The sequence below is a fragment of the Pseudopipra pipra genome, chromosome 11 (genome assembly GCF_036250125.1).
Source record: "Pseudopipra pipra isolate bDixPip1 chromosome 11, bDixPip1.hap1, whole genome shotgun sequence".
Classification (NCBI taxonomy): Eukaryota; Metazoa; Chordata; class Aves; order Passeriformes; family Pipridae; genus Pseudopipra; species Pseudopipra pipra.
In genome coordinates, this window is record NC_087559.1 from 7,087,066 (window position 1) to 7,100,253 (window position 13,188).

At 49.5% G+C, this 13,188-nt stretch overlaps 1 protein-coding gene across 1 annotated transcript in view; it reads left to right on the forward strand.

The window, feature by feature from the left end:
• Positions 1 to 6,828: 6,828 nt before the first annotated feature.
• PRICKLE2 (prickle planar cell polarity protein 2) overlaps positions 6,829 to 13,188 on the forward strand; it is a 105,324-nt gene continuing 98,964 nt past the window's right edge. The window contains exons 1-2 of the mRNA XM_064667291.1: positions 6,829 to 6,940; positions 7,249 to 7,334. Coding sequence (XP_064523361.1) covers positions 6,899 to 6,940; positions 7,249 to 7,334 — 128 coding nt within the window. The 5' untranslated portion in view covers positions 6,829 to 6,898. The remainder of the gene's footprint in view (positions 6,941 to 7,248; positions 7,335 to 13,188) is intronic.

The following is a 13,188-nucleotide window of genomic DNA, read 5'->3' on the forward strand; positions in this document are numbered from 1 at the left end:
TCTCTCCTTCACTGCTCTCTTCCCAGGGGATCCCTGAGGATGCCATGTCTCTTCAAATCCATGTGTCTCAGGGGACGGTGCCACCTGGATCAGTGGCACAGGGGATCTAAGGAAACCCCAGCAGATCTTTCTGATGATTCTCACTTGAGCTGCTGCTCCATTCAGGTAGGGCAAAGGGAGAGGTGATGCCCTTCAGATCCACTTTTCAAAGATATTTCTAAATTCTGCTGACTGAATTGCATAAAGTGGGGTGTCCTCGAGTCCTTTCAACAGCTCTTGTCAACACCGACAGCTTCATCCTGCTCTGTGTGGAAAACACGGTGGGTGTGCCTTGTGCTGGTGCTCACCTGGAATAACCTTTGAGAGCTGCTCTGGGAGAGGCTGACACCCAAGATAACCTGAGTATATCCTCCTCTTTGTCGGCTTTCCTCCATGTTGTGCAAGTGGTATGTGAAGCTTTCCAGGTATGACTTGCATTCAGATTTCACTAATGGCATTTCCCCACTTGATCATTCCCAATGGCTTGGGGCCTTTCAAGAGCTTAAGTGTATGGAAGCATTTAACTTCTGAGAATCAGAAGCTTTTGACAGTAGGTAGATCCTGGGCTGTTTGCCCTGACTAAAGAACCAGCACCTCCAGCAGGTAAAACCAATGTAAAACCTGACAACATTGGTGGCCATAAAAGAAAAAATTTCTGTCATCTCAGGGACCATAGACAAAGTTTTCTAGATTTTCCCTTTGACCAGCTACCTAATGTCTGGTGATCTCAGCTACTACCAGCAGCCCAGCTTTGCCACTCCCCTATTTATCAGCAGGTTTCAATCCTGTGAAACTGTAAGAAAAAGGCTGTTTTCTTTCTCTCCCAAAAAGAAGAGACAGTAAAGCAGCCTTAAAAATATGAGTAAAAGGACCTTTCCACCTGCAGGGTGGCAAATGAATGATTAATGTGAGGGACTGAAGGACATCTGTGACACTTCCAGTGCCATGGCAAGGGAAGGGCAGGATGGGTCACTCCTGCCAGCTCACCTCCTGCCATGGCTGCTGACACCTGCCTCTGCACCACCTCCCCCAAACTGTTTTGGTTTTTTCTCATTTTCGGGAATGATCCTGAGAAGTAAAAGCAGCATGGCAGGAATGTGAATTTACAGCTTAAAGCAAATAATTCTGCTGGACCAAAAGAGAGCTCGAGGGAGTGAGGGGGGATAGTAGAAAATTACTTGTTGCTATAGCACAAGGATGTTGTGTGTAAATTGGCAGAGCCCCATTTGATTGCTTTGTTTAGCCTCAAATTGAGAAGAATTAAGGAACTGCATGAACTGGGGCCATCCACCACCCACCCCTTGTCAGACAGGCAGGGAGAGCTGTGCCGGGGGACTTCTGAGCTCGACAGCAAAGAAATCCAGTTCTGGGAAAAGCTGCAGTGCTGTCATCTCATTTCAGGGAGTGAGTAACAGCCTGAAGGACGAGGAGGGGGTTGGAAGAGGAGCAGGAGGGAGGGAAGTGGGATGCACAGCCTGCTGATACTTTGCCACACCAGCATCAGAGGCCAGGGTGCCCGGGGTCTCTCCAGCACCCCAGCAGTGCCCAACCTCCCCAGTTTGAGAGGGCAGGGCCCTTTTTGTGGGGGTAAATTTTATGTATCCACTTGGCTTCGCATTTCATAGCAGGTGCTCCTCTCCACAGAGTGGGACTGGGCTCCAAGTTTTTATTGGTGTGGACTCCAACTCCCAAATGCTATTTACAGGGAAATTGAAGACCGCCTTCAAAATTAACAATAGATGGCTATAAATCTTACTCAGTTCCCTAGCAACTAACACAATAAAATCCTAAGGTTAAAAGGAGAAGGGTTATTTGGAGATACCTTGGGGAGCACATAATGGCCATTTGCATTCCTGGGTGGGAGGACAGAAAAAAAAATTCCTAGGATATTTACAAATGAGTGTACTTAGTAAGGATAAAAGGTGAAATTACTCAGTACGGTTTTAATCAAAATACCTCAGAACCAACAAATCTAACAAAAAATAGTAGTCAAATGCTGTGATAAAGAGAATTCGGAAAATGTACGGCAATCTACAGAACTGATGGAAGGGTTTGTTAAGTTGCTAAAGCCCACTTTGTTCCCGATTCTGACATCTGAAGTGTGTGTAGCACAGACTAACCGTGTAATAAACGTTCAGAGTGAATTTGACCGTTATGTGCCTGATGGAATATGCCCCAGAAAAACCTACGCAGTGCAAAAAAAATTAAAAACTGAAGTAACATAGCATGATTCATCCCGGCCTGGGTTCCTGTTATGCACAGCACAGATTGAAATTCCATATCCCCACCTCAAACTCGGGTTTAGGCACAGCCTTTTCTCTGCAGTAATTGCAAATCTTGGAGCCGGAATGAGCGGAAACACTGAACTGTTTCGCTCCTAAAAGACCCTCATGGGGGCACGTTTACCCAGGAAGAGGGAAGCTTGGTGGAGGAAGGATGCAGTAAAATAGATGCCTGTTCCCTAGCACACTTCTTCAGCAGCTATGGCACTTAGAGGTATTTTTAAGCTTTCCTTTTGCTGTTTGAAAGGCTTCAGACAATAACTGCCTAATAACAGTCAGACATTTATAACCTTTAGGGTACTAGATGGAGACAGGATTCGTGTTGAGCTGTAATTCACCTGCACAGGCTGCTGGCAGGAGGAAACACAAGGGGACTGACCCGGTCCGTAACAGCCAAATTCACCTTGACATCACAGAGGGGAGAAATGGATGGGCCCAGCATCAAAATGAGAACTGTTTTCTGCCTTACTCCATTTCTTTCTGCTAGTGGTACTGCTGCCTCGGTGCTGATGGTCAGGGCTGGACTGTAGGAAGCCCAGGAGTGTCAGAGCTGATGGAGGGATGCTGAGAGCTTTCTGCATGTGAATATTTTAGCGGTGATTTCCTGACATGAGGCATGGCTTGCAGGATAGAAGAGCCGGGGGCACTTTCCTGGAAAGACTAGCAAATTTTCCTGGCTTCATACACAAATGTGTTGTGTCTGCCAGCTAACTCCCATCCAGAATTGCTGGACAGGGCTGGAGGCAGACTTTCCGTGGTCTTTGGTGGCATAAGTTGTCTCCATATTTCCCATACCCTTGTTGCAGTTACTGCTGTGGACCTGCAGCTCCTCTTCCTGGGTGGTAAGGGTTGCCCACTGGGCTTGGACACAAGTCACTTCATTGCTGCTATTGCACAAGCTGGTGTCCCAGAGGGAATGGAGGTCACCAGGAGAGCAGAGCCCTGGTGGGAGCTCCTTTTCTCCATGTGCAGTGGTCGGACACAGTACAGGATGAGTCTTGGCAGAGGTGCAAGGTTGGGCACACAGGCTGGGACTAGGCAAGCAGAACGGTACTGCAGCAACATGGGTTTTTCCTTTTCACCTTCTGCTGCCAGAGGCTGAATTTGCTTGTAGAAGTGCATTTATCTGACCAGAAGGAATAGCATGTTGGAACAAGATGCTCTGCAGGGCTTGTGAGCAGACCCACTGAGCCATGAGGGCTCACAGAGCCTGGATACCTTGTGGCCACTGCCCTACATCCCGGACTGCTCTCCTACACAGATCCCTCCCACACCAGTCTCTGCTCCACCTACCCTGTGACCAAAAGCTAACACAGGAGCTGCATTTCACCTTTTCCTGAGCTCTTTGATTTTAATTATAGTTATTTCTGTAGTATCAGGTACAACAGGGAGCAGGAAAAGAAGAGCATCCCTGTCATTTCCCTCCTCTTGGCCATCCACAACTTCAAAGGAAAATGGGTCCATCTCATAGTGCATGAATGGAGCAAACTGGGTTTTAAACTGGTTTAGTCATGAGAAGGGCTGGAAGAAGTGTCATCCCTAGGCAGGTTTGGTTGAAACAGAAATGGGAGGGGAAGATGACGTATGGAACAATTTAAGTGACAGCAGAAACAATAATTTGTCAGACAAACTGTCTGGCATGTATTATCCATGTGTGTCTGTTTCTGAGCCTATTTGACAGCAGTATCTGACACCCCCCACCTCCAAGCTGAGTCTGCCTCCTCTCAAGAGGAACATCTCCATGTTTATAAAAACAATAATACAAAATCCCCTTTTGAAAGTACTTCTTGTGGCAGCACAGGTAGGGCTGGAGCTGTGTTGCTGTCCCCTGCCCACCCAGCCATGCCAGGATGGTGCATCATCCCCTTTGCACATGGTGAGAACAAGGGAGTGGGAGTTTATTTCCTGAGAGATCTTTACTCTTGGCAGCTTTTCTGGGGGAGGAAAGAGAAGAGGAGCATTCAGGCCAATGAGATAATGTATCCCCTCCCTTTCCCAACTGCATCCCAGAGATGATGTTCTGGCCTGGCTGTTTCCTTATGTAGATGCAGCATCTGAGCATCCCTAAAATACGATTGAGTTCTCCTGACTGGCCTTTTATTTGTCCTGGATGTCCTTGGCCAGAGACAAACTGCTGTCCCCATGAAATATTTATGTGACCAGGAGTCCCTAAAGACCTGACTCCACTGGGGTCTGTGCTACCTGAATATTTTTATGGCTTTGGGTGTACATGTTCCCCAGATCCTTCACCAGGCACACCAGGACAGAGGCAGTGAGCATCCCTCACCCTTCTTATCTGCATCTTAGGCAGTCCCTTCTGCCCTCATCTTCCCTCTTCTTTTGAACACACTGATGTAAGTCTTGATGCTCAGAGCCTCCCCTGCCTTTTGCCTGTGTATCAAGGAGTCACCCACCAGCGCCTGCAGTACCTGCTGGAAGGAGCCTAAGGATACAAGCGTGCAGGGTGACAGGAAGGTTTGGTAGCTCCATGGACAGCTTGGGATGGAGGGAGGGGACCAACCTGCCTTGTTTTATGTAGCAATTAAGGACCTGCATCTTCATCAGAAGACTGGAGCTGTGATTCAGCACAGCCACACCTCCAAGGAATTTACCCTCCAACTTTGACTTACTTTCGCTGTTTTAAACTTATAGCAGATGTCCTCACCAGCCCTGTTATTGAGGGCACACGGCACCTCTTGCAACAGCAGAGCAATTAAAGAGGATTTGCAGGTCACCTTTAAAGCATTTCCCACAGCACGCTGAATCTTGTTATAAGTCTTGTATCCAATACTGCTTTTATTTCAGCAGTTTTAATTGGAGTTTTAAATATTCTGAATCTTATGCAAGACACCCAAAGTGCTGGAGATTTTCAGACCCTCTCTTGCACAGCGTCTGTTCCCTGAAATGCCATTGTCCTTCAGCAGAGATAACAGTAACTCAGCACCCTGATATTAATGTATTCCACACTTGATACAGGTTATAGGTGGAGGTGTTTCAATATGAGGTCAAACCCCACTTTGCAACCAGTTGCCCACTGTGTGATGAAATGTGTGTGTACTTGAAGAGATCGCCTCCTCCCTCGAGAGTTTATAATATATTCATGCACCACTGTATGAGTTGGAAACTGGGAGAGAAACCAAGAAGGAAAATGATGAGGAAATTTAGCAGAAGGGAACACTAGAGGGAAGATGGAGGGTTTTGGAAAGGTAAAAATAGCAACCATAGAAAAACAGAGCAGGGAGCATTCGATATTTTCCCAGTGACATGAAAAAAGACTGTGAAAATTTTCTCCATGATAAAATTGTCTGTGGTTTTTTGGGTTTTCTTTTTGTTTAAGAAAGCTCAGTATGGGAGGAAAGAGCAAAAATCTCCCTGAAACTTTTTGCCTGAGACTCTTCAAGAGGTAACGATGCAGCTACATAGCTCCCAGCCTCATTTCAGCCTCCTAGACAGGAAGATACAAGTGAAGAATTGACAAAAATGAGAATTGATTAAATGAAAAAAAAAAAAATTATCAAAGCGTTATGGTTTTGACCACCTGTGAGGCAGCAAGGCAAAGGAACAAAGAGGCAGGGAAGGAGGGGAAGAGCTGGCAGGATCTGCAAACAACCACAACCATGGGTGAAGCTGTGAAATGCTAATAGCGAAGCTGCTCCAGCGCCACTGGGAACAAGTTTCCGAGGAGCCCTGTGCTCTGTGAAGCGTGTTTGCTCCTTCCTCTCTCCCCATGGTTCATTTTGCTCTGCCTTGTGCCAGATGTGCTGTTTGATTGCAGACCCCAGGGGTACAGGCTGGTTGTTGGCTGTGGGGATCCCTTTGTAGTGCACTGTGTACAGGGCACGAGCAGGCTGATATATGGGCTGCCCAACCTCTCCCAGCCCCACAGCTCCCAGGCCCATGGCTCCCGACCCCACGGTCTCACACATCCCAGCCCTGCTGGCCCATATGTAGCTCTGGGGGGACCGTGAGCTCCGGGGCAGTAAGAGGTGCTTTGTGTCCTGGCCCAGCATCTCAGGCTGCAAATATATTTCCTGTCACTGTGTTTCTCCTTCACCCTGTTCGTGTTTGTCGCCTAAACCTGTTGTCCTTGAGGAGGGGATCAGAAGCCCAGCAGGAACTCAGGATGTCTGCTCCGTGCCTGTGCCAGTAAAACCCCCCTGGCACAGCGCAGCGTGCTCAGAGCTGTAACACCAGCGTTTGCCGCTCCAGCCCTGCTAAATCGCACCTCTGCCCTTCGGGAGCTCAGGTTCTTTACTAACAGCCGAGCGTAAGGAGCACACTGGGCTGTGCACTACAGACAGACCCGGCCGGGCGCGCTGCTCCCGAGGGCGGCGGGACAAGAGCGCCGGGAAGAGCAGGGGGAGCGGCGCTCGCTCCGGAGCGGGGCGATGACAGCGGGGGCGATCCGGGGCGGGGGAGCCGGGCCCTCCCGGGGCGGTGCCTGCCGGGCCGAGGGGCGGGTGAGGGGGCGGGAGCGGCGGAGGGGCGGCCGCCGGGGGGGCGGGACGGGCCGGGGCGGCCGCTGCTGCCGCGCACTCGGGCTGGGCTGCGCTGGGCTCGGTGCGGGGAGCGCTGCCATGTTCGGCCGCGGCTCCCGCAAGCGGCTCTCCAGCCGCTCGGTGAGTTGTCGAGGGGGTCTCTCTCTCTCTCTCTCTCCCCCTTCGTCCCCCTGCCCCGCTCCGCTCCAACCTGTGGCTCCGTCCCGCCGCCCGCTCCGGCGCCGTGCGGGTCCCCGCCCGCCCCCGCCGCCCGCATGTGCCCCTTTCCCCGGGTGCGTCCCTCTCTCCGGCCCCTCCCCTGCCCTCTCCCAGCCGTGCGGGTGCCCCTTTCCCCCGAGCGTACCCCCTTTCCCCCCGGGTGCATGTCCCCTGTCCCCCCATCCTCCCCCCCGTCCCGCAGCCGGCGCTGACTCTGCGGTTCGTTGCAGCTGACGGCGTCGGGGGAGCCGGAGAGGGGCCAGCCCTGCAACACCTGCGGGGACCAGTGTCCCGGCTTCGCCCTGCACAAGTGGAGGTAAGGCCCGGCGAGACCCCCGTGAACCCCCCGGCCCATCGCCCCGACTCCTGCGGGCAGCGGGACCCCGGTGGGTCCCATCCAGCCTCTCTCTTCACGGGGTTTTTGTGGCTCTCTCCCCAGTTCTGTGCGCATCCGGGCTGCAGGTGTGGCTTTTTTTGGGGGATCGTTTGTGTTAGTCCTAAGCGTGTTGCACACCCGGGGTGGGGGTTCTGGAGGCGCGGGTGGGTTTGCCAGCCCCACACAGGTGTGCCCCACAGGTGTGCCCGTGGCGGCCGCTGGTGCGGGGTGCAGCAGGATCCAGACGCGGGACTGGGGTAACTGGTTTGGTAATTACCAACTCGCAGCCTCCCCATTGCGGTCAGGGGCTCGTCCTGCTGCCCCGGATCATGCCGGGGGAGCTGAAGCCGCCCTCACCTGGCGGGGACAATCTGGGTGGGGTGGGAAGAGGGAAACGCGGCTGAAGGCGTTCTGATGGTTTGCACCAAACCACTGCGTGAAACTCCTGCCTCCCCCATGGCGGGATTTATCCCCTGTCAGTGATGCCAAGCAGAGATTTAGCTCTTGAAATGGATGGCGGTGTGTAGGAATGAACAAGTATTTTTGGCTATTTCTGCTGTGTGTCTTTACAAACTTGACAGCGCCGGTGCCTGCAAGGCACAGCGAGCCCTGGCCTCGTGCTGGGTCAGCCCCTTCTCACCTCCCCTCGTTCTTCTGCCTCGAAATGAGTTCCTGCTGATGGGCGATCTGGGACTTGGCGATATTAAATCTGGGCTGTGGGCTCTGGGAACTGCGCACAGACTTAGTAGGCCAGGGAGCGTGTGGCGACCTTTTAACCTTATTTTTCAGGGTATATATACCCTTTTCTCCAGTATCTGCTGTGCTTGGCATTCCTCCTGGCCCCTGCCCTACTTCTCAGAGATGCATCTCAGCTGCTTAAAGCTCAGGTTTAGAGCAAGGAGGGGGATTGATATACCCCCATTGAGTTGTATCTTAAAGTTCAGCCTTGCAAATCATCTGTTCCTGGTGGCATTTGCCCCAGGGTATGGTGGGACAGGTTCCATAGGCTGAGGTCTGCCCCGAGGGATGCACAGCGACAGGTGGGGCTCAGCTGAGGTTTCCCGTGGTCCTCCAGCCTGGCCCTCCACAGGTGCTGATGGCACATCCAAGTGCTCAGACCTTCAGGAGCTGAAGGTGTCCCTTCCTCCTGGGCTGCAGGAGATGTGGTGTCCTGACACCCTCCCAGTGATCTGAATCTGCCACGTGTGTTAATAGATTTATAAGGTCACCCCTGAGTTGTCTTCTTTTCAGGGTTTATGAATGCTTTCCGGAGCTGTCCCAGGTTTCCTTGTGTGCAGAGCTGCTTTATAATGCTAAAAGTGTCAAGGGGAAATTTCAAATACAGGATGAGAAGAAAAGCTGTGGTCACCAACAGTATTCCTGCCCTGCTCCACGGACTTTGTGAGGTGCTGTGGTTCCTGTTTTAATGTGTCAGAGGGTGCAACTATTCAGTGGCTTTTGAAGAATTAAGTGAATTTTGATAGCACCCCATCGGAGGCCAAACAACCCAGCAGAAGGGGCACCCACTACTTGAGTAGTGTCAGATGAGAGGAGTGTTGTGGCTCTTTTCAGGTTGTGCCCTCTGCACTGGCACATTGTGCCACTTGGCCCAGTCCTGCCAAACTCTGTGTGCAGGAGGGTCCAGCCTGTCAGGACCATCCATAGCCATCTCTTTTCCTGAGGGACCCCAGACACGGGCAAGGATTTTGGCTGAAACAGTGTGGGTTGTTCTAGCAGCCTTTTCTCTACCTCCCCAAGGGCAGGAGAAGATGGGCACCCTTTGGGTATGGGTGGGGTCAGCCCCCAGAGGCACTGCTGCCTGTGTGCTCCGAGTTTGCATCCTGCTGAGCAGGTTAGACCTTGCACCAAATTGCCTTACGCTGGGACTTCATGAGCTGAGAGCCCTCCTGCACACATTCCCATTTAATTGCCTTGATATGGGTGTAATTACGCAATTAAACCAAATAAAGGCAACCTATTTGCCAGAACACAATAGAGAGGAAGCATGTTCATTTTTTACTAGCCAGTGGTCTATTAATGCCAGGAATAGGTAAGCAGGCAAATTATTCATAGTAGTTTTGCAGGTCAAAAACATGCTGAGGAGCCTGTGCTCTCTACACGAGGTGGTGTAGCCAGGGCCTGCTGGGGCTGCTCACCTGAATGTGCAGAATGAGACTGGAAGGAAACAAGGGTTTGCAAGGAGATCCTCAGATTAGGGATATAAATCCAGATCAATTAACCACTAGAGATTTGTAAGGCTTTTTATAATCCTTTAACAGCAGAGTTTTACTGATAAATGTAAATGGGACTTTTTTTGCTTCAAAGATGCCGACTGGTGATGTGCTTTAGGGAGACAGAATTTGTAAGCTTGCAGGCACTGAAACCATTGCTGAGATAGGCATTGTCTTATACCTAATTATGCTGGACTGTGTATTTTCTACTTACCTGTGATTTTAGGTGTGATCAGCCACTCCATTCAGCAGGCAAATTGCTTTGTTAGACAAGATTTCTGTGGTTGTATGTCCCCTTAAAAGCCACTTTTCTCAGAGATGGCTTTGAGTATTGGTTGAATTTATCATTCCTGGAAGCACAGACATGCTTCCTGAGCCAGGGAAACCTCCTGAAAATAAATTGTATTCTGCAGAACTGTTTTCAGAATAAACCTGATCTCTGTACTGCAGGTGATGTGCAAAAAGAAGATGAAAGGGAATTGTTAAGTAATTAAATAATGTCCCTGTTTTTTGAAGTTTGTTTTTGAATCTTAGTAATTTTGCTCTGCAATTTATAATCTCATATTCAAGGTAGTGGGTGAATTATCCTGTAGCAGTGTCAGCATATTTAATGCTATTTGGGTGGAAGAGAGGAATTGAAAACACCTCAGTTAAACTGAAGCCCTGTGTTTTATGCCCTCAAAGCTCTCTTGCTGAGTGCCACAGATCTCTGCCTCTTATTGTAAGGCAGAAGTTCAATTTTCAGTTTTAAATCATTTAGCCCTGAAGAGGAGAAAGTAAGCGATTTGTCTGAAAAGACTGAAGATTGAATTCCACCCTCCTTGGGTGTGAAGTCTGTGAAGATGCTGCTATCAAACTATAACCAGTAAAACTCCCAATTTCTCATGGCCTGAGCAGCAAAACGACTCCTTCCTCTCCTCTCATTGCTTTCTGCTGTGGTGGGTTGTCAGCAAAGTGCACATGGACTGAGTTCTTCTGTGTGGGCTGCGGTCTGAAGGATGGAAATGGGGTGTACATAACCAAATCCTCATTAATACAGGTCGATGGCTTTGTGTGGAAAAAGGGAAATCAAATTCAATAAAAATTGAACTCCTTAGGAGCCCGGTTGCTGTTTTCTAATCAGATCTGCATTACATTAAACTGTGTGCCATTCAGCTTGTTAACAAGCTTTGGCATTAAATAAAGCTGTCACTGGAGTTTGGTGAATGAATAGCCATTAGGAGTGTCTTTTGCATAATGTCTTGCAGAGAAAAGCCTTCCAGGGAGGTGGTCCAGGAGGAGGGAAGGGAATTTATAACCTAGTCCTGGTGCAATTAGTGTGAATATGCAAACCTTAAAGGTGACAAATGGTTGGCTTTTGCTGCTGTTAAGCTTACTGTGAAGAACTAATTTCAGATTTACTCTGGGTGAAGTAAAATTACAGCCTTAATGCTGTAGTTAAAATAGCGAATCCTTCGTGTTGGGAGATTGGCATGTGTTTAGCACATGGAGCCATGGTTGGTTTGCTCCTTGAGAAAGCCTTGCAAAAACCACACTCTTGCAAGTGAACAGACCTTGCTGTTCCCTGCTCTCTGCCTTCCCCAGAACGACCAGCTAAAAGCATAGATGCAGCACACCCAGACCTCAGGGTGCTATTTGAGCTCTGGTTTGAGGAGGGGGGATGTACCACCTGGTTTGCTAAGCCTGCAGAGGCAGTGGCATACGGCCGGTTTTCTGAGGTTTTCTGTCACAGCATCGGATGCTGTGACAGAGAAGACAAATTTAAAAATAGTGTCTGAAAACCTTTGGAGAAGTCTTTGTTGCCATAGTTATTCTTCTGGTTTGCAGAAGCATTTAAAAAGCAGTAACAAACATGACATAAAACCCTGGCAAATCAATCTTCTTCTTTAGTTTCAGTGTGAGATTATGTTTTACATCTTTTCTTGGAATATCTTCTTCCTTGCATGTGTTGTGTAATCTTTGTCCCTTAGAATCACGTTTTGCCGGGGAAGAGATCTGCTTCTCTTCATGTGTTTCCATCACACGTCGTGGTCTTAACATCAGTGGGTGTGTTTGTACAGAACATAGTGCCTGGCCCTTACCTTCCAAGGCAAATTTATGTGACTTGACATAATATTCAGTAATATTCTATATCAACAAGTTTTGATCGTACAAGTGTTTTGAGCATTTATGTATTTCCGTAACTCGGCATCTCGCTAAATTCTACTGCAGTCAGTCCCACTGAAGTTTCATCTCATCTGGCCTCGTCAGATCAGGGAGCATCTGCAAGGATGAACTTTTCAGCTTCTCAGGAGAGATCCACCTAGAGATCCCAGGTGATCAACCCAAAGGGTTATGATTGACCACTTGATCACAAAAACCTACAGACAAGGAAAAAGAGACGCGTGTCACAAGACAGTGACCCACAAAGGGGTTGTTGGCATGTTTGAGGTTGCTGGGTGATGGTGGATAAGTCGCTTTGCAACTCCCTTCTCTGCCTTGTTGACTGTAGGCAGGGAGTTGCTCGTGGCAGTGGATGTTTGTTTTCTTCCTGTGTCCAGTGCCCAGCGCTCCAGAGGGTCGGGTGCTCGTGCGTGGCGAGCACCAAGAAACTCTGTGTTTGCAGCCTCCCTCTGCATTCCCCCAGCACTGGCCCTGCCCGGGCAGGCTCCCATACACATCCTGGGCGCCTTTGGGTCTCCAGTTTGATGCCTCTTTCCTCATCCAGAGAGCAGAAACAATAATATTTGTAACGCAGCACATGAACGAATAACACCGAGTTCTGAAGCGTTTGTTTCTACTTCCAAAAAAAAAAAAAAAGTACAGATTATTGCTTCCATATGTTTTCAGCATTTTTCGTAGGTTATGTGTCTTTCACACACACGCTCCCAGCTTTTCCCTTTCATGAATAACAGGCTTTGTGCCTCACTCCTTTAGGATTCAGATATTCCACACTTCCATGCATGTTTATTTGAAAGGCTTTGGAGATGTGAGAATAGCAATACCTTATCTTGAATGGGCTATGGCTGCCACAGTGAATTGTGCTGGCCTGGTGGGTTTTAGCAAATTTGTCATTTTGCAATGGAGAACCTGCTGAAATAGGCAACATTCAGCCAGTGCGGGTCCATCCCGTGCTTATCCATCACAGCACTCCTGAGGTGAGTCCCTGGGGGACTGCAGAGGGGCCAAGTGTGCTGCTGTCCCTAGGAGACCTGTGCCTGTCCCCAGGGGTAGGCAGGAGTCACCTGCCTCCCAAGGATACTGCATCATGGTGGAGGGGATGCAAAAAAAAAAGTGAAAGCTTGGTTGTGTCTGCTGATTTTAAAGTCTTTCACAGAAGGGTTGCTGTCATTAGTTTGTCTTTAACGATATTTTTTGTTGTATTTATTTGGTCGTAAGCAGTTCAGAAAGGAGAGGCTGCTCCCTGCCAGGTTACTCAGTGACAGAGTCCGTGTCCTTCAGCCCCTGTGCTGGTTTGGTGGGGGTGGCTGCTGTGTGCACTGAGGCTCAGCTGGGGGGGATGCTGGAGTGTGCACTTAGCTTGGCATCAATGACTTCAGCTGTCCTATTTACTCACACCTGCG